Source organism: Typopeltis vanoorti, chromosome 8 (genome assembly GCF_054136105.1).
Source record: "Typopeltis vanoorti isolate ZY-2024b chromosome 8, IOZ_Tvanoo_1.0, whole genome shotgun sequence".
Classification (NCBI taxonomy): domain Eukaryota; kingdom Metazoa; phylum Arthropoda; class Arachnida; order Uropygi; family Thelyphonidae; genus Typopeltis; species Typopeltis vanoorti.
Window position 1 is genome coordinate 43,270,003 of NC_143556.1, and position 27,498 is coordinate 43,297,500.

The window sequence follows — 27,498 nt, forward strand, 5'->3', positions numbered from 1 at the left end:
AATATCTATTTACTGCATAATTCAGAAACTGCCAACATTTTAAATCATAACAAAACAATAACAAGCAACTTAACAAAACATGAATTAACAGCGGTGAAATCATTAAAGTCAAATCCGAACATCGTAATAACTAGAGCTGATAAAGGAAGTGCCACCGTTATTTTAAACGGAACCACTTATGCAGAAAAAATGAATCCACTAGTTTTGGACAATAACACATACCAACTCATTAACTACAACCCAACCAATAGAATAAAAAAGAAAACAGAGAAACTATTTAAGTCAATTACCACATGGCCCGAAGATACAGTCAAAAAACTATTTCCCCTCTATGCTCATTCTCCAAGAATTTACGGGTTACCCAAAATACACAAAGAAAACACACCACTCCAGCCTATAGTCGAAGGAATAAATAGCCCTAATTATCACTTAGCCAAGAAATTAGTGGCAACACTCAAGGAGTTGGCAGGTCATTCTCCCCTCCTATATCAAAAACACACAACACTTCATAAACATCATCAAAGACATTACATTAGAAAAAGATGATTTATTAGTCAGTTTTGATGTCTCTGTCCTCTTTATGAATGTCCCAATCAATGACACAATCCTTCTTTTACAGAACAAATTCCCTCCAGATATCACGGGGCTCTTTGCACGTGTATTGGGTTCTGGTTATTTTGTATGGCAAAACACTTTCTACCTACAAAAAGAAGGCAAAGCCATTGGCTTGCCATTATCTCCCCCCCCCCCCCATTGCTAACTTTTATATAAAACATTTTGAGCAACTTGCTTAGATTCCTCTCCTTTAAAACCCAAAGTCTGGCTTAGCTACGCTGACGATGTTTTCGCGATCTGGTCCCATGGCCGCCAGACACTAGACACATTCCTTAGCCACCTAAACAAACAACACAAACACATACAGTTCACAATTGAGATTGAAAAACAGAACACACTTCTGTTTCTAGATACACTTGTCACACGTCTTCCCTCTGGCAATCTTTCCTTCACTGTGTACCAGAAACTGACACATACTGGCCAATATACACACATAAACTCCTACCACCACCCAACACAAAAACTAGGTGTCATTAATACTCTAAAAAACAGGGCTCTGAAGATCTGCTCCAGTGAACAGGCACTGAAAGACGAATTTAAAGTTATCAGCAATACTTTTCAAAAAAATGCATAGAGCCAAAACACTATTAACAAAATTCTCTACAAGACCTCAATAAAAAACAAAGACAAACCAGACTACAATAAAATTATAATCATTCCTTACATTAAAGGGACATCAGATAATATAAACAGAATACTACAAAAATACAACCTCAAAGCCACCTCCTGCAAAATTAAAAAGCTTACTCAACTCATCCAAAGACCCACTCCCTCTGCTGGCTTGCCCTGGAGTATATTATATTTATTGCACCTGTAACATACCATATATAGGAGAAACAAAATGTACAATTCCTATCAGACAAAAAGAACATAAATGACACATTAAATATAATAATTATGGTGAAGCTGGCCTTTCTGATCATGCCCTGAACACCTTACATAGAATTGTCTGGAAAAGCACTAGTTGTCTACATCACTAAAGCATTCGACTTTCATATTAAGGTCATCATCTGGAGTATATACAAATATACAAGGACAAGCTGAGTTACATTTCACACAGTATGCTAAAGAGACAATGATTTGATCAACGGTTATTCTACTGGCATGACCTCTAGTGAAAATATAATATATATAAAAAAAATTATATATATATATATATATATATATATAAAAAATACAGATAAAATTAAAAAATTAATTAATTATTTAGAAACTACATCAAAGCTAAATTCTATTTAAGATAACATAAGAGAAACATTCTTTCATATAGATAGTTTTCTTACAGTAACAATGATGTCCTAATGTAAAATGCAACTCAGTTTGTCCATGTATATTTGTATATACTCCAGATGATGACCTTAATATGAAAGTCAAAACGTCGGGAAAGTAAAATAGTTATTTATAACATGGTTGTAAAGTCCATAATTTCTAAAATGAATGCTGATCAACGTGTAACACTAAAAGAAAGGAAAAGCTTCTCCAGCACTTTGACCACAACTCCAGACAAATAGATGGCCTATAATTCAAAGCCTTAGTCTTATCACCCACTTTATGAAGCTTTATGAAGCAGAACAATTTTGCCATCTTTCCACTCCTTTGTAAATTGGACTAATCTAAGACTTATGCAAAAATGTACGTTAAAGCTGGTGTTAACTTCCTGGATCATTCCCTCAATCCATGCAGTGACATACCACCAAATCCCACAGCCTTTTTCAATATACTCAATTCCTCATAGACCTCCTGCTCACTTAGTGTTTCCTCTTCAATTCCCACTGGTCTCAAGTACTGCATTATGTTACAATCACAGGGATGGAATACTTTAATGAATTGCTCATTAAACATCTCTGCTAAATCCTCCTCAGTGTCCATCATCCTCCCATTATCACTGACCAACATCATCCTCCCATAATCATTCTCCCTTCTACTGGCCACATATCGAAAAAACTCCCTGAAATTTCTTCTAATGTAATTTGTTAACTACCATTTTTTGATCATACCGTACTTTTGCTACTGTTACTGAGTCACCTTCCTTGCTTGCTCTTTGTACGCCTCATATAACTGATTATTTACACTCACCTTGTGCTACCTCCAGAATGACTTTATCTTCCAGACTGCATGCTTAACCTCTTTGGTCATCCATTTTACACTTATCTTATTTAATCTCCTGAGTTTTGGAAAACACTCAGCCTCTACCAGATACTTCCTGAGTAGAGAGCAAACAGCACTAATTTCCTTCCCATGCAATTCCATATTCCATGATATCGCTGCACGTTACCTTGTGAGTTTGCCATAATCACCCACCTTATAGGTCCACATACCCTTTCTCACAAAAGTCCTGATGTGGCTGGCCACCTCCCAAGTGATCACTTTGGTCACTATTCATCAAATGGATGAAGATGTGACACTTCCTTTACAACAATATCTTCTGATGACATAATCAAATTTGCGACCCTCAATCCATATGTGGTCTTAGTTACATCTGCTTAAAATAGTTATGCCTTAAACACTCAAGACATTCATTCTCTTTGCTTCCTGATGCTGTGTCGTCATTCATCTACAATATATTACCATAATTGAAATCACTCATAATGATCACCCTTTCCTTATTAGCAACACCTTACTGAACAACTATAGTGTCCATAGCACTATAGCCCTATAGGTGTCTATAGTAACACCTTACTAAACATTTCATCCTGAACACTTCCACTTCACACGATACTTCTTCAAAACCACTGTCAGTATTTGCTCCTTGCATCTCCACCCTACATGGACAAAACTCCTTTACCATCATCAAAAACACTCCACCTCACTTTCCTCTTTGTCTGTCTTCACGAAAGACTACATATCACTACATCTCTATTCCTGTCAGAATGTCATTCTCATTCAACCATGTTTCACTTATAACAACAATTCTTGAGTGAATGAACTCTATCAATGCTACAATTTCATTCCCCTTGTTTTGAATACTTCTAGTATTCGTAAACAAACACACTAGATCATTTCTTTTTCTATAACAAATCCTCCTAACCAAAATTCTTGGACATCACTACTCTACATTCTCCCTTAGCCATTCCTGTCTATCATCACTAATATTACACCCCTCCCCAGACCTAAATGTCACTCCCACACTCCAGCTGTCTTAATCCTTTCTTGCACACTTACAAATCTACTCCTGAAACCATGATCTACACTTTTCATGCAGTGTCCCCTGTGCACCCTGACCTCTCACATTTCCCTGTTCACTCTGCGTTCCTCCTCTCTTATTCTCTTCACTTATGCCAGTCATCTCTCCATTCACAAATTTGACTACCTTATTCTCCTGCTCTTCCACAACCCCACTTGCTTCCTCAGGTCTTACATTCACTTAGTCATTCTCTCTTGTAGCTGCAATTTCTTCAAATGACTCACACCAAATCCATTCAAATGTAGCCCATATCTTTTATACAACTCTATCCATTCCTTAAACTCATTTCTCTGCACACAACTGTGTTGGCATGCCATTCATAATCTTTGCTTGCCTTTTCGACTCATCATTATCATACTTGGGCAACATAGTGAATACCTTACTTAACACTGTTATCTTTCCCTCTTCTAAACAGCCTCATGACATCCCTCCTTACGTTCTTTTTGTTACCAGTCAAATAATTTGTGCCAACTCATCATCACAGTAATCACTTCATGGTCACTCTCACTAACAAGATTTGAGAACTCATTTATAATAACACTGTCTGATGAGATCATCAAATCTAAGACTTTCAATCCTTGTGTACCCTCTGTTACATACTACATGAGATAGTTGTCTCAAAAACTGAAGAAACTGAGGGAATGTGGACTGCAGAGTTTGGTGGATAGAAGAAGCAGAGGTGATATGATCAAGACTTTTAAACTGTTGAGAGGCAGTTACAGGGTAGACATTGAAGAGTTCTTTCATTTGGTAGAACGGCGGGAAGGAATGATGACAAGGGGCCATCCCTGGACGTTATGAAAGGAGGCTGTGTGCAAGAAGGTGAGGAGTGGTTTCTTTGCATGGAGGGTGGTTGAACCTTGGAATGCATTGCCTGAGAGAGTGGTTGGAGTGGGGATGGTTAATGGGTTCAAGGAGTGGTATGATAGACTTTGTATTTCCTAAAAACAACCTCCCACGATGAGTCTTTTGACTACATGGAGGCCTGGATAATAATAATAATAACTCATTTTCTTTATTTCTGGTTGTTATATCATCATCCCATTTTATATTACATCATCCCAGCAATATAAAATTAATATTGATCACCCTTTTCCCATTTGCTTGGCTAATTTGCTTATACATCTCTTGGTCACTACCCTCCACATCACTAGGTCTATAGCAACATCCAATGAAGCATTTCATTCTATTTGCCTCTATCTCACATCATGCTGCCTCAAAACCACCACCACGATTTGCCTTTTGCATCTACCTTTTATGGACTCATTTATAATAGCACTCCATCTCCCTTTTTAAACTTTCTATCTTCACAAATCATACAAATCATAGAGATGGAAGTGTACATCATACCCTTCCATCTCTATTCTTGTCAAGATGCCATCCTCATCCAACCATGTCTCACTTATTCCAATCATTTTTTGGTAAATGAACTCAATCAATGCAAACATACATACATAAAAGCTCATTCCTGGATCTATAATAACAAGTTTTACTGATACTACTTTTAGACGTGACTTCTCCATACTTTCCTCGAGCCATTTCTTTTTCTCCTTACACATCCCAGAACCTTCTTCAAATCCATCTGTTTTCCCTACATCCCAGGTCATTCCCTTCGCTTTTGTCTATACATGCATTTACATCCTCTTAGAGCATCGACCTTTCTCAGGCTGTGTTTCTCTGTTCACCCTGTTTCTCCATTTTCCAGATTGTCTTGCACAATTGTGTTTTCATGCTCTGCACTCATGCTAGTCACTTCTCCATTCATAAGCACTACTTGAATCTCTCCTTCCTTACTCTCCCACTCTTTCACATTGCTTCCTACTGGTTCAGATTCATTCTCTGCAATTATTACTCTCCCTTCCAGCAACAGTCTCTCCAAATGACTCACACCAAAATCATTCAAATGCAGTCTATGACTCTTATGCAGTTCAATTCTTCCTTCAAAACTCATTCCACAAATTAACAAAATGCACTCCTTTCTCTTCACACAATTCCACTAACATATCATTCATAATTCTTTCTCTTGCCTCATCTCCTCACTGTCATACCTGGGTAACACACTGACTACCTCTCCTGTCACACTATTATCTGTTATGCTTCTCAACATCCTCTTGATATCCAATCTTACATTCTCCTTGTTCCCATTCAAGTCGCTTTTCCCTGCTACCACTACCAAACTCCTTTACTCACTTACTCCTTGTATTATCCAAAGGTTCAATCAATCTATTCTTTTTAACCTACCAGAGAACAAACCTTTACCACACCTCTAATAATCGAACTGCCATAAAATACCACTCGCTGGTCTTTCATTACCTTTTTCATACCAACATTATTTGTTTTCCTCTTCTTCACTATTCCATATATATTTGCAATTCTCTTCATTTCAGTCTGCGTCTACCTCATCTCTTGCCTGATCTTCACAAACTCAGCTTTCAAATCTTACATCCTGTTTTTGTTATCATTCACTCTCACTACTTCATCACCAGTCACACACATTTGTTTGCTATCACTCAACTCTACTTGCCACCTTACCATTTTTCCTTTATCTTAAGGATGCAATTATTAGACTTTTTTCATATTGATTGATACATATATAAATTTTGTGTTCCCCTTGCAGTTATATCAGGCTGCACATCACAGGAGAGTTTACACAGGTAGTGTATCCTATACACTTCTGGCATTTAAAATACTAATGGTGAATGAGAAATGTTGGTGAGATTCTAGATGAAAGTACAGTGGTGAAAGTGAGAAAGGGTGACAGTGTTTGAGTGATAGCATGAGAAACAGTAGAAGATTATCAGAATGATGAGACGGTAATGACACATAGATAGATAGAGAGAGAGAGAGAGCACTTATGTGAAGTCCTTCACAAGATAAAATGTGACATAAAATGGTTAGAGAAATCCAGCGAGCAGACTGGCAAGGAGTGAAAGAAGAAAGAGGTACAAAGGAAAAGAAAGAAAAGTGCCAAAAAAAAAATGAGGGAGGGTCTCCATGATAACAGGGGTACTTTGAGAGCGTGATGAAAATAATGGAAACTTTTTCACAAGTATGATGATTTTTTTTTTAAATGTTGGGCCCATACACAAGTGGTTGGCTGATCAACCTATAGTACGTTAGTACTGTATGTGGGTAGTGGGTTGGGAAAGGAGAAACTTGTTAACATTTGATTTAAAAGCCTGTATATTCTATTCCTTGGGAAATACATCAGGGAGAAGACTGTTCCACAGTACAGCAGTAGCAGGGATGAAGAAGGAGGAAAAGAAACTTATTCTGTGGGTTTCAAGGTGTACTGTGAAAGGACATTAGGCAGCAGCTGTAAGTGTTCCAATGGTGGAATTATTGATGCTGTTTCAGATGAACATTTCCCATGGAAATATTTATAGAATACACAAATTGCAGAGACCAAACGTCTATGTGAAAGTGAGGGGAGCGAATTGGTAAGAGATGGGTCATTTATCAGTCTAATTGCTCTCCTCTGTATTGAGTCAAGCATTTTGAGGGAGCTTTTAGGAGCCCCACTCCAAATGTGAGAGCAGTATTCAATAGATGGATTTTGTGATTTGTATACAATTAACAGATTGTTTATTATTTTAACGGTATAATAGAACACAGAAACTAAGTAAATAATTAATTTATTAACTTGATGCTGATATTTTTTCTGGTAAAACTAAGTAAATAATTAATAAATTAATTATTTACTTAGTTTCTGTGTTCTATTATACCCTTTAAAATAATAAACAACATGTTCGACGAACACATAAGTCTGTCCACACAATTAACAGATGTTTAGAAGTGAAGTAACATCTTGAGCAAAAGAGAAATCCCAGTTTTTGGAAGCTGACGATGCAATGTTATGATGTGTTTATGCCAGGAGAGGCCTGATATCAGGGTAATTCCGAGAAGAGAAATCTCATCTTGTGTGGGAATTTTAGTGTTATCAAAAATAATACTGGGGGAAAATTTTTCTTTTTGTGAGAAATAAATCTGCATTTTACTAGCATTGAAGTTGATGATTATCTGAGTCCCCCATTGGAGGATGGTGTTAGATCATGAATGAGGCCTGCCTTGCTAGACAGACCCTTGTTCAGGATCTAACAAGAAACGGAGCCTAAATAAAGAAAATACCTGTACTGCTGGTGAAAATTGTACTAGAAAGAAATAAGGAAAGGGGGGGGGAGGTGTATATCATATAACTGTCTAATAAGTTTATTTTTATTCACCCAATGGAGGGAAGCATTATATAATATTAATATGTGTGATTTAAAAAGGGAAATATATGTGTGTAAATTGGAAGTGGAAAATAATATGTGTAAACAGAAACAGAAGAATAATATATGTAAGTTACAACAAACAAAGAAAAAAAAATGTGTTGACAATCAATCCAAAGACAGATTCTATGAAACTATGCATGCCGCAGTGATGACTAAGAGCCCTAAGAGCCCAAAAGGACCTTGATAAACCCACTGTTGAACCTTACAAGCAAGATTTCGCAAATTCTCTTGGAGGAGCTCTCTCACAGTTTCGAGATGAAGATCTTCGATGTGACTGTGACTGTAAGGTACAGAAGAAAAAGGCAGTTGATGGTCGGAAAATTGGGAGAGCAAGAAAAGAGGGTGAAGGAGGTTAGATGCAAGAAGGATGTCCGACAAAAGAATAAGGTTCGGATCCAAGTGAAACCCAAACCGTGATGTTCCCCCCCCCCCCCTAAACGGTAGAGAAAGTTCCATACAAGCACCTCAGATGTTTCCTAACAGCAGCAAAAATCAAGTGCACGTCAATCCATGAGATGGGAAAGCAATCTGTAGAGTGAACAAAAGGTCCAACCAGGATATGCACATGGTGATTGAGTGAGACTGTATGCTACAAGAAATGGTAAGGTGATTTTTACCTATCTAAAGTTTATGTGGGAGCATAAAATGAAGGATTCAGTCTAAGCACATTTTGCAGAAAGGAAGACTGAGACTGTTTTATTAGTTGGTGAAACTTTTAGGGACATTGGACTGGTAGTCTGAAGAGCCTTGGTTTGTGATCCTTGAAAAAAATTTTGTATGTGAATGTTACCTTAACTGTCTCCCTAGAGACATATGTGTAGTAGACAATTCCTAGTATATAACTATGTGCATGCCTTTCTTAGAAGATAATAGATATGTCATACTCTGAAATTGTCATGTAATGCTATTTAAAGTGATTAATCTAATTTAAGGGAATTAACGAATCGATAGATATATGTTTCATGTATACTGTTAGTGAAAATTAAAACTTTATGTTTATCATTTGAATCCTGGTTATGAAACTGTGTTTGAGAACAACATTGCCACTCACCAAAATACGAACCGTGACAAAAGGGGAAAGAGTGATTAAACAATATTAAGGCTAGAAAAGGGAACAACTGCAAATCTCAAATTACTAAGATAGATAACTCTAACTGGTGCAGAACAAATAAATTTGTTAGAGTTCATGACCCAGGGATAAATTTAGGATTCCTGGTCAAGGAAGCAATTGATAAGTTATACTCAAAATTAAGTCCAAAAATCATGAAACCTATATCTAACAATGGCTTGGAGGTCAGAATTAAGTGCCACAGGTCAAATTAAGGGATTAAGGGGATATACAGAAGGGAGAAGGTTGGTGAGAGAACTGAACCTTGTGGGACCCCAGCATTAGTTGGATGGTGAAAGGATAGGGAGCTGTCTACCATCACATATAGTGTGCATCTGGATAGAAAGCTGGCAATCCATCTGCAGAAGTCCTGAGACAGTAAAAAATGATAGGAGTTTGTTTGGGAAGCTTTTGTGCCAGACCTGGTCAAAGGCTTTAGAGATATCAAGTGCAACCACTGATTCACTAATTTTTCCATGGCATTTGTCCAGAGATGGATGATATGTGAGAGTAGATCTCCTGTTAATCAGCATTGACAGAATCTGTAATGGATGGTCGCTTAATAGCTGGGTACCTTTAAGGTAGAGTAGGAGTTGAGAATTGATGGTTTTCTCCATCACTTTAGATAGGACTGAGGTGAGTGAGATAGGATGGTAGTGATATGTGATCCTTTTTAGGAATGGGTTGAATACAGGCCAATTTCCAGGCTTTGAGATATATATATATATATACACCAGCGGAGTAAGAGAGTATGTACAGGTGACATAGGATAGGAGTCAGTGTTCTGGTGCACAGACCCAGTGGCGCACCCAGAGGGGGGGGGGGCAAGGGGCCTGGGCACCCCCCCCAAAGAAAAGGAAAAAACACTAGAAAAATTTCCAAAAATCTTTTCCTAATTAAAATTCATTTTTTTTTATTTATGTTGTGTGCTACTTATGAATTAGCGATCACTGCAGATGCTCAGTTATAGGTCGTATGCGATGTGTAGTGTGTATTCGCAAAACGTCTACTCAACTCGGCCCCTCCCCCAAAGGTTAAATCCTGAGCGCTCGGCCCCCTCCAAGATTAAATCCTGAGTGCGCCACTGCACAGACCTTCGTGACAATTGGAGGAATGCCCATCAGGGCAAGGAGACTTTTTTGTGTCTAATTTAGACAAGAGGTTTCTGATCTCTTTCTAAAGGATATAGGAGGCATTGTATGTTGGATAGTCAGAATGACTGGAGGGCGTTTTGCCATTGTCAGTTATGCATACATTGGAGGCAAAGTGTGAAGCCAGGTGATTAGCTTTTTCTGTGGATGATGTTGCAATTGAGACATCTGGGTATGATAGCAGGAATAATGTAGGACAAAAGTTATGACCAATTGCTTTGGCAAGAGACCAAAAGGCATGGCTGCCATTTGGGCAGGCTGCAAGTTTCCTGGTTTTACCCATTCAAATTCTGTTTTGGAAGCAGTGATAATTTTCTTCCATCTGTTTCAGGCTTCAGTATAAGCATTGAAGGAGGTATGATGATAAAGGATGTTAGTGAGTCTGTTAGGATGCAAAGAGAGAGGGAGAGAGAGAGAGAGAAAAGTGAAAGAGATAATTGTTTTATCAGATATGAATGAGCTGGTAAGTGAGAAGTGTTGTATGAGAGAAATGAAGGAGTTACTTACCGGAGAGAGAAGAAAAAAAAGAACAGTGAGAGAGAGTCAAGATTGAAGTGTGAAAATGTGAGCTAAGTAGGTCCATGATTGCAAATGAATGAATAGGTAGGTAGGTAGTGCAGGAAAAATGGTATGCAGTTTGTGAATGTGTGGAATGAATGTGATGGGTGGAAATAACCACACTCCCACACATCATTGAAGGAAGTGAGTGTCAGAATGATCAAAGGACTGAATGTACTGCTTAGGTCCAGAAATTGAGTAGGATAATATATAAGGCATAAGGATGGTTCTGGGAGCAAGAAAATACTGCAAATTCATGTATGATAATACCAAAAGAATCCAGAATAAATGGGAGGAGTTTTGGGGTATTAGTAAGCTCAACTTGTCCAAAGCGACTTGATTGGTGCAAGATAATATATTGAAAGAGAATCCTTTTGTGCATAGTTCACAATGATCAGCATTCGTCTAATAAATTATGGAAACAACTACCGTGTAAGGGTAATAACTTCTTACTCTAACAGGTAGATGTCTCCATAATTTATTAGAATGAAGATTTGAAACAGAAGTCAACAGGAACAAAATATACAGGTATCCCTTGCTTAACGTGGAATTTAATTACCACGGCGAAATTAATTGCGGCAATCTCTTGATATACGTAGCAAGAGTTTTGATTAATGCGCCTTTAACCCTTCGGAGCTTGCAGCTGATATAACAGATACATGCAAAATGTTTAATATAAATATTCTTACCCAATTGAGTGTATAGCTTGGAGGTCATGAGTAGATATGCATTCATATGTTATGAGTGATATTCCACAGTTTTTTGTTGTCAGTTTGGTTTAACACATGTTATGTAAACGTTTGTGATATTTGACAGTAAATTGTATCTGAGAGATACCGCGATCTCCGATGTCAGTATAGTATGGTTTATTTTTTTTTTATTCTTTGTTCAATAATTTCTAGATTGTAACTGAAAATAAATAAACCATCGTGTATTACTGAAATAGAGAGCCAAAGGCTTATTGATCATACATGTCTCCTCTAGGAGATGTGCTTTGCATTATGGAAGGTACTAAGGAAAGTGTCTGAAGCCTAGTACTTTCCATAATGTAAAGCACATTTCCTAGAGGACATGTATAATAAATATTGAATCCAACATTATTTCATAGCCGAATATAGAAACTACAAGAGTTTCGTGCCGAATATATAAAAACTAAACGTTTCGGCGGAAGCAAGAATGTTGGATTCAATATTTATCATACATGACCTCTAGGAGATGTGCTTTACATTATGGAAAATACTAAGGAAAGTGATCTGGGGCTTACTCCACCTTTACTATGAGTTGCCGTTAAGGTTGCTTATGCTTGCATCTGCCGAAACTTTTAGTTTCTATATATTCTGCACAAAATTCTTGGCACTTACTCCACCTTTACTACGAGTTGCCGTTAAGGTTGCTTATGCTTGCATCTGCCGAAACTTTTAGTTTCTATATATTCTGCATGAAATTCTTGTAGTTTCTATCTTTGGCTATGAAATAATGTTGGATTCAATATCCACTTAATTTTTACCATCATGTATTACATTTGCAGCGTTTTTTCTTTATGATTTATTGCTTGTTTTCCGAGGTCTGGAAAGTCATTTTGCTTGTTATCGTAGAATTTATGCCGATAAGAAAAAAACTAAAACTGAGTTCAAACGACTCTTGATAACTTCTTTTGATAAAAAAATTGCAGTTAATAATGTAGGTACAAGTATTTATTAAACATTTACTTTGCATTAATTTTTTATCTTTTCTAAAAGAGTACCATATAAAACGAATTATTAATACAGTAATCGATCATGGACGAATTGTAATTTTTACCATTTGATTATTAGATTTGATTAACGCGATTTTGATATACGTGGTAACATCGAGGGATTAATTAACTGCGTTAATCGAGGGATACCTGTATATTCGATTGCTACTATATGCCTCCAGTGCTGTATGTTTTATGTGTTAGGTATGATATATATTGTGTTTGTTGAGAATTTAGCCTATAGAAATGAGTCTTTTGACTCAACAGAGGCCCGGAAATAATACGCCTAATAATTAAAATAATAATCTATTACAATTAAACAAAAAAAAAGATTAAATTAAAATGAATTAAATCATTAAAATAATAATGACATATAATTCTGTTCTATTTAACTTGGCCACTAAAAATGGCACATTTTGTAAGAGGTAATAACATGACAAATTTTCACCTGAATATCAAATTTCATTCAATTCTATCCAGCCAAAATAGAATAACTAGTAACTTTTTTTTAATTGTTATGCCAACTTTCAAAAATATAAAAATGGTTGAAATCCTAATTAGCACATTTCACTTAATTTCATCCATCCAGATCAGTCTTGTTTTGTATAATTTTAAAAACATTTTGTTAAATTCTGAACGCAAGTGAAATGATAACTAGATGATCTAAGGAATTTTAATAAGGATTCCAAATTTTAATAGCGATAAAATTCAAGCAGAAAATCTGAGTAGAATCCAGAAGTGCACCTGAAAATATGTGTTACATTTATGTGATTACTTGAATTTTTATTTATGTAATCTCATAGTTGCTGTTCAACCTAAAGATAAAGCAGGAGGCTTGTTGAATTCTGAATACCTTAAATTTTGGTAAATACATACAAGGAACACTGTTCCAAAAGGCAGTAGAAGGATTGAATGAAGGGGAATAAAAAATGTGTTGTATGAGTTTGGAGTTGAATTGTGAAGGGATAATGAATAGCACTGCATGTGATTTAGCAGGTTTAGTGGCGAATTACTCATGAAAGGACTGATAATCGATAATCATGGAAATATCTGCAGAAAATGAAGGGTAGAAACTGAACATGAAAGAAAGTGGAATGAATTGGTGAGACGTGGGTCATTAATCAACCTGAATATCTTTACCTACTGGGTCGTGTATGGTTAAGTAGCTGTTCGGGATACAACCTTAAATGTGAAAATAATGACAACAGTACTATTTTCAGTAACAGAGATGATGAACTAAAGAGAAAACCTAATTTCTTGGATGTTAAGGAAGCACTATCTGTAATATGTTTATATCAAGAAAGATTGGCCCAAGAAGAGAAATCCTTGCCCAGAGATTTAAGTACTGTCAGACTGAAAGAAAATTATTATTTTTCATTTTTATTTTTGTGAGGAATGAGGACAGATTAAGTTTTAGTTATCTTCTAATATTATAAAATTATTTTTGATCTGATCAATGAATAGTTCACATTGCTGAAAAGTTCAGCCTCCAACACAGTATCGGTTAGTGTATCCAATACTTAATATCCTAAAGTTCTTAAAGTGATTAGCAATTCTGAGTATTTCAGGCTATTCTGATATCAGAATTGCTATCCAAACTAAGTCATAACATAATAAAATTAAATATATATATCTATACCTAATTCTTTCAGAAGCATAATGATTTTCTTCTATTAATTCTTGTCCAGTACTTGCAATATCATCAATTCGACTCTGATTAGCATTTAATTCTTGTTCAAAGTTTTGGTGTTTTTGAACTTTTCCATTTAAATTTGTTGGATCCTAAATAAAGAAAAAATATTGCAAAAGCAAAATCTATAAAATAACATTCTGCTTTTTATAAAACCCCTTAAAAAACACTTGACATCATAAAGCTTATATGATTTTTTAATTTTTGAGAATAATACATCACATGGATAACAGCAAGATAACTTCTTGGAAATATTATGTAATCAAATAAGATGAAGTTTCTTACCATATAACTATCATCACTTGCTGTCTTTAATTTTTCACTTATCCACCCTTTAGTTTCATCACAGTCCCTTTCAAATTGTTGTAAATTATAAGAATCTCGCAGCATGGTACGACGAAATTCAGACTTGTCTAACAGTTGTGAACGTCTTTCTAAGAGCTACAAAAAAATAAAATAAAATAAAATAAAAATAAAACTTCAAGATTCATTCTTAGATATTTTACTTGATTTATTTTAAGTAATAAAATTTAACATATGCTATATCTAAAATTGCATTAAAAATGAACATATATATATTCCAATCTCAACTTTAGATATTATTATTATTATTATTATTATTGTTGTTGTTGTTATGTGACACCTCCAAGAAGTCCTTGGACTCCTTGGAGGTGTCCCATAATTGAAGGCACCACTAACCACCTTTGTGAATCTTCTCTGGACCCTTTCTAGCATATCCTCATCACCATGAAAAACACAGTGTGCAGTCTATGAGGTCTGATAAAGGGCTTATATAATGGAATCATAACTCTTTATTTCTGCATGTCAAGGTTCTGCACATCATTGCCATTATCTGAAGTAACAACCTCCCAACCTTCCCAACCTTTGAATCCTATTATTGCTTACCAAATTTCAAAACCTTATAATTTGAAATAGGGATCTGATAGTTCCACTTATCTGCTCATTTACACAATCTATTCAAGTCCTCCTGTAAGACCATAACATCTGCATTAATAAGTCACTCTACTTCCATTTTTATCCAACAATGTCATTCTTCCACAATCATTCCTCCTCCTACTGGTCACATAACGAAAGAATTCCTTAGGGTTTTCTTTGGATATTAGAGCCAAGCTCTTCTCATATTCCAATTTTCCTTAATTACCATATTAGTAGCTCTCCAGGCCTAAGTCATATTCTTCATGCATCTGTTCTTCACCCCCTTCTTATATATCTTCCATAACCTCTATTTTTACCTGCAGCTCCCATTTAATATGATTGTTTATCATTCACTTTACACCAAATGGTTTTTTCTTTTCAACTCAAGGTATACAACTTGTCATTGCCTAATAAATATTCCTTCATGAGCTCCCAAGCACTGATGATATCTCACCCTTCCAGTTCCTCCATTCTTGGAACTGCCCCAAGCTGATTTTTAAGATTATTATAATCACCTGCCTTATAATTCCACATGCATGCCTTTCTCTTTGATATTACTGCATATCTATTCCTCATCCAAGAGAAAATTACATGGTGACTCTCTCCAACTGGGGGAAGAGATGTCATCTCAGTTACAATCAGATCCTCTGATACTATGACCATGATCAAATCCAAAATTCTTGAACCTCATGTTCCTCCTAACACATGTTGCCTAAAACATCTGTCCCACAAAAATTCCAGAAATTCCATTCCTTTATTACTGCATGCAGTTTCATCTTGACAATTTATACTGCTCTAGTTAAAATATCCCATAGCAATCATTCTTTTTTTTTTTTTGGACTCGCTAAGCTCAACTGCCTAAACGTCTCCTACTCTTCACCCTCTGTTCTCTCTGGCTTATAGGAACACCCCATAAATATCCTGTCCTGCCCTCACACCATATGCTTTCAAAATCATTAGTGTCTGTTCTCCAAATCCTCTACTCGAAGAGGACATAAGTCATCACTTAGTACTCCACCACTGCATTCCTATTGTGTCAAAAAATGCAATATCCTGCTACTTCTACTCCTGTCAGTACATCATCTTCTGTTAGCCATGTCTCAGCGATCCCAAAAATCTTTGGACAGACTGAGGCTATAAGCACTAATTCATCTCCTTAACTCTGGATACTTCTACCATTAGTATAAAGAATAATTTTTTTGATGTCAGTGTTTTTATACCTATCTTTATTTCTTAAAGACTCTACTGGACACAATACATTTCACACAATATATTTCCCTTCTCCCACAAGGGGCCACTCCTGCTATCATCCTCCCTCATAATTCCAGTTTCCCTGCATTGACACATTGATCTGTTCAAATAATAGATAAATGCATATGTTTATGTTCTTTATCATTCAAATGCAAAGCATCTCTTGCATACATTTCCTTTATGTCCTCAAATGCCCTCCAAGTATCCATATATTCTAAGCCTCTCCTTTGACACATTCTGGCTATGATAGTATTCATTATTGACTCTTCTCAGCAATCCTGCATTATCACACCGGGGCAACATGCTGACTATATACCCTCTCAGTCTTCTGAACAACCTCACATCTCTTGCCACCAGAGTCATACTGAACCTCATGTCAATTGTGCTCACCATCACAATCATCTCATCCACTCTTTCACCTTGCTTAATTGCCATGGCCACACTGTCTGTCATTCCTCAAGAGAAGCGCTCATCTGACATTCTATTTTGCACACCATAGATTATGAAATCTCCATATATCACACCTCTTACCACTTTGTTCCTTCCTTGCTCACTTGCATTATACACTCTAATTCCAATCACACTTTCTCTCCTTGTTTTTCCATTTACCTATGATCCTGTCATCTCTCCATTGCTGGTTCCTGCACTGTTTTGCCTCCCTCTCATTACTTCTCTTCCACTGATTCTCCTATTTTCACCTCTTCTATCATTCTCATAACTCTCTCTCTCTCTCTCTCTCTCTCTCTCTCTCTCTCTCACACACACACACACACATCTACTTTGCTATGCTTTGCATTCATCATTTCCATCAGCTCATAATGGTAAATACCTGCTGGAAGTTGTATAGCAATTTAATTATTATTATTATTATTATTATTATTATTACTCTAAGATCCCATAGAGTCAAAAATCTTACATTCTCCTTGTTCCCAGTCAACCATTTTTCTCTACTACTACTACTACTACTACTACCAACTACTTTGCTCACTTACTCATCATATTCAATGCCTCAATCCCTCTATTCATTTTACCTTTAGGAAAATAAACCTTGTGTGAAGTGTAATAAATGAGAAAATGCACAACGTTTCTTTCCTGGAGGTAAAATGAATAAAGGGATCGAGGCATTGGATATGAGGAGTAAGGGAGGCAAACAAGTTGGTACTAGTAGGGACAAATTATTGGTAGTAGAGACAAATGGATGACTGGAAACAAGGAGAATGACTAGTGGCATGCTGCAGGACTCTTTCTTGGGCTGCTACTGTCTAATTTGCATATTAATAATATAGGAAAGGATCTGAAAGGAACTATTTAGTTGTTTGGCAATGAAAGGTAGTCAATTTGTTGCCGAGGTAAGACAGTGATGAGATGAGGTGGAGAGCAAGAATTATTATTATTATTATTATCATGAGATACTCCGTGGAGTTCTTAGACTCATTGAGGAAAGGCATAAAGATCGTGTTAAGCACTATCCAACATTTGAGCAGTATCGATCATACTTTGCTTTGAACTCATTCACAGCATGGCACCCATAACAGACTGGCAACCTATCCCACTCATTCACCACTCTCCAAGCAAAAAACCTACTTTAGCACCCTTGCTAACTATAGTTCTCCTGCCAATAGACCTGTTCTGAAAAATTAATCTTGTAAAAACCCTTCAGTAATTTGTATGTCTCAATTATATCACCCTTTTCCATATGTCAATCAGTTTCTGTAACAGATAAATCTTCAACCTGTTCTAGTAAGGTTCAATCCATAGTGGTGTGCTGCAGGATTCTGTTCTTGGACCACTACTGTTCAATTTGTTCATTAACGATATAGGAAAGGATCTGAGAGGAACTGTTCATTTGTTTGCTGATGATGCAAAGTTGGATAGAGCAATAGTGAGTGCACAGGATGTCAAAATTTTGGAGGATGATTTGGACAGTTTGGAGGACTGGGATAAGGAGAATGGATGTCAAGGTGAAAAGATTAGCAGCAGTATATCACATTGGTGGAACCATACTCCAGGAGAGTGACGAGGCCAGGGATTTGGGAGTGTTGGTGGATAGGGATTTGAAGTTTAGGGGACACATCGCAAAAGTGGCTAAATCAGCTCATCAAATCACTCGGTTGCTGAAAAATACTTTAACAAGCAGAGACACACAGGTTATTGTTCCTCTGTATTGAGTCTTGATAAGACCCCATCTAGACTACTGTGCCCAGATATATGCACCAGGGTTTCTTCTTGATGGGGAGGAGGTGGAGAGGATCCAGAGACGAGTGACCAAGATGATAGCAGGTCTATGGAATGAACCTTATGAGAACAAGTTGAAGATTTGTTCTGGGATGAGTAAGGAGAAAAAGAAATAGCTCAAGAAAAGTATGGAGAAGTCACATCTAATAAGTGATATCAGTAAAACTTGTTATAGATCCACAGAATGAACTGTTATGTTTGTATATGAATACTAAAAGTATCAGAAACAAGGGAAATGAAATCATGACATTGATTGAGTTCATTCACCCAAAAATTGTTGGAATAAGTGAGACATGATTAGATGAGGATGAGATCCTAACAAGAATAGAGATGGAAGGGTATGATGAACAGTACAGGCCCAGGCAAGAAAGGCAAAATCAGATTATGAGAAGAATCTAGCCAAGCAGGTCAAATGAAATCCCAAAAAGTTCTTTCATTATGTACCAAGTAAGAGGAAGAATGACTATGGAAGATTAACCTTAATGAGTGATGGTGGTCACGAGGAGACAGAAGCAGATAAAATAATTGAGTTACTGACTGACCAATTTGCAAGGGTATATCATCCTAGTGAGGTTACTACTTTAACCTATGTGACAGAGACCAATGTGGAAACAGAAGTGGATGAACTGGAGGTTCTTAGGCTATTGCAGAATCTGAACGTAAATACAGCTGAGGGATTAGATGGGATATCAGCTAAGGTTTTGCGAGAATGTGCAAGGGAACTGGCAATGCCTTTGACTAGGCTCTTTATTTTTTCTTTATTCTTTATTCAACTTCCAGGGATGACCCCTTGTCATCCATGGAAGTTGAATAAATGTATAGTTAGTAGGGGTGTGAGGAATAGATTTTTTGCTTGGAGAGTTGTGAATGAGTGGAATGGGTTGCCAGAGTCAGTTGTAAGTACTTGTCTGTTAATGGGTTTAAGGAGAGGTATGATAGATTGTGTGGATAGATTGGGTCTCCCTGCAATGAGTCTTCAAACATCATGGAGGTGTCTGTATAATAATAATAATAATAATAATAATAATAATAATAAATAAAAATTTGGAATACAAAGATGGGATGTAGAATTTACTGTTGGTGAGGATATATTTTTGGAAGTGGAACAAATAAGAGATCTTGAGGTGATGGTGAATAAGGATCTAAAATTTAGAGGACATATTACCAAAACAGTAAGGACAAAACAAATTTTGACAATGATGCAGTGGATACTTACTAATGAAGAATGACTATGGAAGATTAACCTTAATAAATGATGGTGGTCACGAGGGATTAAATTGGCTACAAAGGTATTTCATATGTGGTTGAGTTCTGTGGTGCATGCAGTATTATCAGAGTAAATTAACAATTAACCCAATGACCAATAACACCCAACCAAAGCCCATAGGTGGTGTAGTCACATAAGGTGATTCTAAATTATTGTTGTGGTTTCTATGGCCTATAATTTTCAAACCTGAAACAACAAAATAAAAATGCCTACAGAATATGAAAGAGTAACTCAAAAAGTTTCATACCTATAGAATCAATACTGCAGAATGCTAACCAACTTTAACATGTGCACCTTTTATATGTGCAACTTTAACGTGGCATGTAAGATGTCCAAGCGATAATCAATTTCCTTCCAAGCATTCTCAATTGTTTTCAGTGTAACTATTTTTATCACAGCAACAATTCTGGTTTTTCAGTTTATCGAGGGAGGTTACAGGGGTTTGGTAAACAATATTCTTCATGTATTCCCACAGGAAAAAATTAAGCACCATAATATCGAGTAAAAGCAGAGGCCACAGAATTGCTCCACCACACCCAACCCAGCACCCAAAAAAATAAATGTCAAGAAACTCTCAGACAATAAGAGCCCAATGTGCCAGTGCTCCATCTTGCTGGAACACCACATATAGCTGATGATCTTCCCACTGGGACAACAGATCTTATTGAACCATCTGGACATGCTACAGCTGTAGCATGCCCAGATAGTTCACTGCAGTCACTGTTTTTTCTGAAAAGAAAAAGGGCCCGAAAACTTCCAAACATGATAAAGCACACCAAATATTCTTCTTGAATATCTCTTTCAAATACTCAATGCCATGTGGGTTTTCTGATCCCCATATTCTGCAGTTATGCCAATTTACCCTTCCCGATATGCAAAACATTGCTTCATCAGTAAACATGCATCTCCAAAGGTAATTTTCATCAGCTTTCACTTTTGGCAAAATGTCTTAGGCACATTGAAAACAGCGGTGTTTATTGCCTGCCTGTAAAGCCTGCACAATCTGCAGTTTGTAGGTATAGAGTTGTAGGCAATTATAAACAACCCTCCAAACAATCAACTGTGGTATACCTAATTGTAAAGAAGCTCATATAGTTGATTTTTGTGAGCTTTGATGCTTCCTGGATTCAATCAACATCTTCCTACGAAGTGCTTGATCTTCCCACTCCTTTTTGATACTTAAACACTACTAGTCTCTTGATTAGTATAGCATTATAAAACATCTACTTTCAGATAAAATTATCTGAAAGTAGATGATTTCCATACTGAGTTCTGTAATGACGTTGTGTTGTGATAAAGGACTTTGTTTCGAAAAACGAAAATACTCGCATTGCTTTCTCTTGAACGGTCGCCATTTTGAAGTATGACATAATATTACCCTCCCAGACATTAATATGATGAGTACAGTATTGCCAAATAAAACTTTTTTAGTTACACTTTACTATTCTTCAAACAGTTTTATTTTGTTGTTTCTAGTTTCAAAACTATAGGCCACTTTAACCTCAACAATAATTTAGAATCACCCTGTAGAACTAGAGGTCTTCCTGTATTTCTCTTATTCCATCTTATTTAATGATCCTATTCCATCTTATTTAATGTGTCCCCAAAGATAGCCAATCTATCTTTGGGGACACATCTAAAAGTGTGATGATACTACAGCAGATTATAGACAAGATGCAGAGGACACCGATGTGTAGAAGTAAGAATGTTATAGTTCTATTGTATAAGACTTGGATTAGGCAACACACAGTTTACTGTGCACATATTTGTTCACATGGATTTCAAAAGAATGAAGTGATATTGGAAAGGATCCAGAGATGATTGACGAAGATGGTTTTTGGTCTTTGAGATGTTGAGTATGAAAAAAATAAAAAGAAGTAAATGCAATCTGCAGTCTAATGGAGAGGAGAAGGCATTATTTGATCGAGACATTTTGCTTGGAGAGTGGTGAATGATTGGAATGCATTGCCTAAGAGTATGGAATATTGAGCTGTTTTGTTACTCTTGGTTTGTGTTACCATAATGACTCTCTGGAGGTCTGATGATGGTGATGATAATAATAATAATTTGTATTTATTATGGAACAAACTTCATTATGACATTTACCAAACAGTTAATTATGCATTAAATTTAAACCCATTAACAAACACCTTAATTTACATTTGATAATACATTGGACTTTGTTACTGTCCGGCCACAGATCCGAAACATTAATCTGGCAACTTGCCAAGAAGAGTCAATTCATGTTGAAGAGGAAAAAGAAATAAGCTTATGTACGAATTGGTCACCAACATGCAAAATCACGTGCATCATACATAAAATTTTCCAACTGTTATACAAGCAAAATAGTTACCACTTTAAAAACTACAATGTTCATAAAAGAAAAGTTAATTTTCCGATGTGTAATAATAAATAACTCATCCCACAAGACGGATTGATTACCCTATTATTGGAATGGATTCTCCTTCTTCTGACATGACATGCGCAGAAGTGTCGAAGGGTCTCGTATCTGTGGGCATACAGCAGTTTGGTTTATATCAAACAATAAACATATTCCAGTCACACAGGTAGCTGAGAAAAAAAAACAGGCCAGAATGGTTGGCCGAGTGGTTAGCATATCCGCTCTCCAGTGAAAAGGCTATGGGTTCGAATCCCAACATGGGCATGGATGTTTGTGATTGTCTGTGAAAATACTAGTGCAGCAGTTGGTGGTGGATGGCATTGATGTAGATGGTGAAGGTAGTTAGTGGAGTGGTGGAGACGGAGAGTTGTGGAGTAGGTGCCCTCCCTCGATGAGTCTCACATTTATTATTAATAATAATAATAAATGTGAGACTCATCGAGGGAGGGCACATAAAATTTCTCACATTTATTATTAATAATAATAATAAATGTGAGAAATTCAGTAACAACCAAAATTGTGATGGTTTTCACTTTATGCCTGTTAAATAGCTTATAATTAACAAAAACAATCAAACCATAATCCATTCAATTTTAATTATCAAAATATAAAAATGCACAAAAGCTTAATAATAAAATACCTACAGCTGCCCTTCTCTGAGCTACATCATCAGCAGCATAATGTTGTCCTTCAATTAATTTGGTGGCAAACTCATCTAGGGCCTATGAAAAAAAAAAAAAAAAAAACTTGTACAATGTAAAGCTTATATAAAGAAATTAATATAAAACAAACTAAGCAATTAAAAAGTTTTTAATTATGTAATAAAAAAACTGTAACTAACTGTGAATGAATGGGAATAAAAAAGACGTATTAATCTGAAAAGAAATATCAACAGGCACTAATTTTTTAATAAGAATGTGCACAAACCATGATTGTATGAAAGAACAAGATGAACCAGAGTTTGATAAATATGGAGTTAGACTAGTAATGAAAGGCAAAAGTTGCTACACATATTCTTGAGTACATCACTAAAAAACACATGTACTAACCACAGTGATAAGTTTCAATACATAAACAATACTAGGAATAACATACAGTTAGGGTGCATGATTACAATGGAATCCCAATATGTGTGCAGTAGCGTGTTATAGAATTAAATTAAAATATAACTGGAAAAAAAAAAAAGATAACATATATAAAGAGATTATTTTACTCAATTTTGTATGACAATTTCCTATACTTTAGGAATAGCAAGAACGTCATTATGGTTTAAATTTGGTCTGTGTAGCAGGGTTTCAGCACTTTCTTTATATAAACGTTCATGTTTATATAAAGATCTATGTAAAAGTTTTGTCTTTTCCCAATGGATCCTATGGTTTGGGTTTTCAACTCCGTGCTGAGCGAGGCCAGATTCTGTGATTTGAAAAGATGAATATCTCTTTTCAAATTCGTCTTTTCTTACCTCTCACCTCTTATGTTACCATGTGATAACATCAGAGGTGACAGTTTGTCTATAGGAGAAGGTAACAAGTTATAGATCTGGTTGATGGGTTTGTAGGTAGTGGTAAGATTATATTTCTTCATAATTTTTGAAAGACGTTTGGAGATACCTTATCTTTGACATAAGGTATAGGAATCCTATGGGCTTCTTCTTGTCTAGGTTGATGTGTGGGGAAGTGACTGATGATTTTTTTTGAGTTGTTTTAAGATTGTATCCATTTAGTATGGCTGTATTTTTGATTATTTCTGATTCTTGGTTTAGAGATTCTTCAGAGGAGCATAATCTGTGTGCTCTGGTAACTAATGATTTAATGATGCCAAATTTATGAGATGGATGATGAGCGGAAGAATTGTGAATGTAGCGACCTGAAAATGTAGGCTTGTGATAGACAGATGTGGCAATGGAACCATCTTCTTTTCTTTGAATGTGTAAATCCAGAAAGGAGATACCCTTGGAGATTCTTTTACTAGCGTAAAGTTTATGTGAGGGTGAAGAAGGTTTATTTTATCTAGAAACAGGTGTAATTCTTGTTCAGAATGATCCCAGACTGAAAGACGTTGTCGACATATCGTAGCCAAATTTTTGGTTTTGATTCAAATGTGAAAATTTTTTCTTCAAGGTATTCTAGAAACTCTTGAACCCCTAGTATATTCCATTATATGCTGTCTCAGGTAATTATCCCTTATTAACTGGATAAAATCCATTTCCTATGTGTCTGTCTCTCCTCCTTCCAATCTACATTCCCATAGTTGAAATCCCCCATAATAATTACCTATCCTCCACCCATTGAGTCTATTTACTGATGCATACTATTTCCATCATCTTTTCCATTCCCTGGTCTATAGCAGCATCCAACTGTATATTTTGTTCTCCTGGCCTCAATCTCATACTAGATAGCTTCAAATGTGCTATTTTTACTGCACATTTTAGCAGTTGAACTTCTACTCTCTTTGACTGCAGTTCATCGGCTATCATCAATAACACTCCCCCCCATACCCATTCTTTTCTCTCTATCCTTCCCAAACACACTCTATCCCACTGACTATATCATTCTCTGTTAGCCATGTCTCACTAATGTCAATAACCTTCGACCGGGATGAGCCAACCAAGGCCAAAAATTCCTCCTGCTTGTTCCTAATGCTCCTGGCATTAGTGTACATAAAGATCACAAGCCCCCTAGGTCCACCCCTATCTTGATGCCTTATACTAACTATCCCATTCTGGATTGTTACCATTGGTACCAACTCAAGCATATTATACACATTCTTACCTCCAACTGCCTCACTGGTGTCTGCATATCCACTTAACAGCTTCCTCACCCCCCCCTAAATGCTCTAGTTTTCCTGATTCTGCATATTCACTTTCTCTTCATTCAAGAACAATTTTTCTGGTCTCCGAACACCAAATCCATTCAGATGCAAACCATCCATGTATATGTCCTTTTGCCCATGTTGGAATTCGTGTTGGAATATTTCTTTTGTAATACTAAGTTTGTGTATATCTAAGTTTTTTTAAAACCTGAAAAACAATTTTTTAATTTCTTTTTAGTAATTCATTTGAATCTTACTGCATGACATATGATGGTCACTTCCAATGTTGAAAGTGTTCAGAATAAAACAGTCCTGAAAGATGTTTTTCCTGTTGCTGAGAAGAAACTCAATTTCACTAGTTCTTCCATTTCCACTAGTGCTTCCATTCCATATGATGGGGTCTAAATGTAATTCCAAAATTCCATGTCCACTTTATGTTTTTTTTTTGTTTTTTTTTTTGAAAAAAGTATTTATTATCTAGATGTTTCCTTTTTCTGATCCTCTACCATCTCTTGCATCATATACAAAATGGAGCTTTTGTGTGATATCTGTGTGCAAATTACGGAACACAAGTCTCCCATGATAATTTTGAAATATTGTTTTCTTTTATTATTGTTATCTACCCTATATATATAAAATGATAAGCCTTTTTATGTCACATTTGTATGTCACGTTTTTTTAAACGTTTTGAAACTCAGGGGCTACCCTGAATGTCGAGTCTTCAAAATTCGAGTCATCAGAATTCAAGAAGAACCGGCCTACCGGTTCAGAACTCAGGAGAATTGGGCTCAGTAGGCACCAGGGGAGGAAGACCCCCCCTTTTGAGTCTTCAAAATTCAAGTCATCAGAATTCAAGGAGAACTGGCCTACCAGTCTGGAACTCGTGGGGTTGGGTGCCGTAGATGCCAGGGGGAAGTACCCCCCCCTAATTATTACTATAATAATAACAGGAGTCTAAAGAGTCCATAATGGACTCCATCTCTAGAATAGGAGTCCATAGAATATGAGTCTAAGGAGTCCTAACCAGTGCAACAATTTTGTTCTCCTTGTCAGAATAAGTGAGATGTGGTTGGATGTGGATGACATCCTGACAGGAATAGAGATGGAAGACTATATTTTACACGAAGTTGGAAAAGGCAAAAAGGGATTTGGAGTGCTGTGATGATAGAAAAAGAGTTGCATCCATGCAAGGTTGAGGTGGGCAGGGAAATAGTGGCAGTGGTTTTGAGGCAGTATGGTGAGAGGTAAAGATAAAATATATCATTATTATTATTATTATTATTATTATTATTATTATTATTATGAACTCCATCTCTAAGGAGTCCATAGATTCATCGAGGGAGGCCCTAAACATCATGTCAAGCACTATCTAACATATTTGAGCAGTAGTATATTGAGTATACCTTGCTTTGAACTCATTCACAGCATGGCACCCATAACAGACTGGCAACCTATTCTACTCATTCACCACTCTCCAAGCAAAAATCTACTTTAGCACCTTTGCTAACTACATTGTTACTCAGTTTCCAAGGATGGTCCTAGTTCTCCCACCATCACCACACCTGTTCTGAAAAATTTCCTCTGAATTAATTTTGTAAAATCCCTTCAATAATTTGTACATTTCAATAATATTATGCCTTTTCCACATGTCAACCAGTTTCTGTAACCCACAAATCTTCAGCCTGTTTTAGTAAGGTTCATTCCATAGACCTGCTACCATCTTGGTCACTCACCTCTGGATCCTCTCCACCTCCTCCTCCTCCTCATCACCAAGAAACCGTGACCCCGAGATCTGCATGCAGTAGTCAAGATGGGATCTTATCAAGGCTCGATAAAGATAAACAATAACCTGTTTGTCTCTGCTTGTTAAAGTATTCTTCAGTAACCAAATGCACTGATGAGCTGCTTTAGCCAATTTTGCTATGTACCCCTAAACTTTAACTCTGTATTCACTAACACTCCGAAGTCTCTGGCTTCATCAATATCCTGGAGTACAGTTCCACCAATGTGGAATATGGCTGGTAATCTTTGCATCCCAAAATGAATAACCTTACACTTTGCCACATTAAACTAATGTCCATTCTTCTTTGCCCATTCTGCCAATTTATCTAAATCATCCTGCAAAATTTTGATATCAACTGTATTAACTATTGCTAAACACAACTTTGCATCATCAGCAAATAACTGAACAGTTCCTCTCAAATCCTTTCCTATTGTAAAAGAACAATAAAACAAAACAACTGTAAAGTTGTGATACATCATGATAGAGGTCTTCAATTTCT

At 36.3% G+C, this 27,498-nt stretch overlaps 1 protein-coding gene across 3 annotated transcripts in view; it reads right to left on the reverse strand.

The window, feature by feature from the left end:
* The window catches only part of LOC150103955 (spectrin alpha chain-like), an 850,682-nt gene that overhangs the window by 553,665 nt on the left and 269,519 nt on the right, over positions 1-27,498 (reverse strand). For all 3 annotated transcript variants that reach the window (XM_090397194.1, XM_090397195.1, XM_090397193.1), the window contains exons 14-16: positions 23,050-23,127; positions 14,601-14,756; positions 14,265-14,407 (exon numbers count right to left, since the gene is read on the reverse strand). In XM_090397194.1, coding sequence (XP_090253320.1) covers positions 14,265-14,407; positions 14,601-14,756; positions 23,050-23,127 — 377 coding nt within the window. The remainder of the gene's footprint in view (positions 1-14,264; positions 14,408-14,600; positions 14,757-23,049; positions 23,128-27,498) is intronic.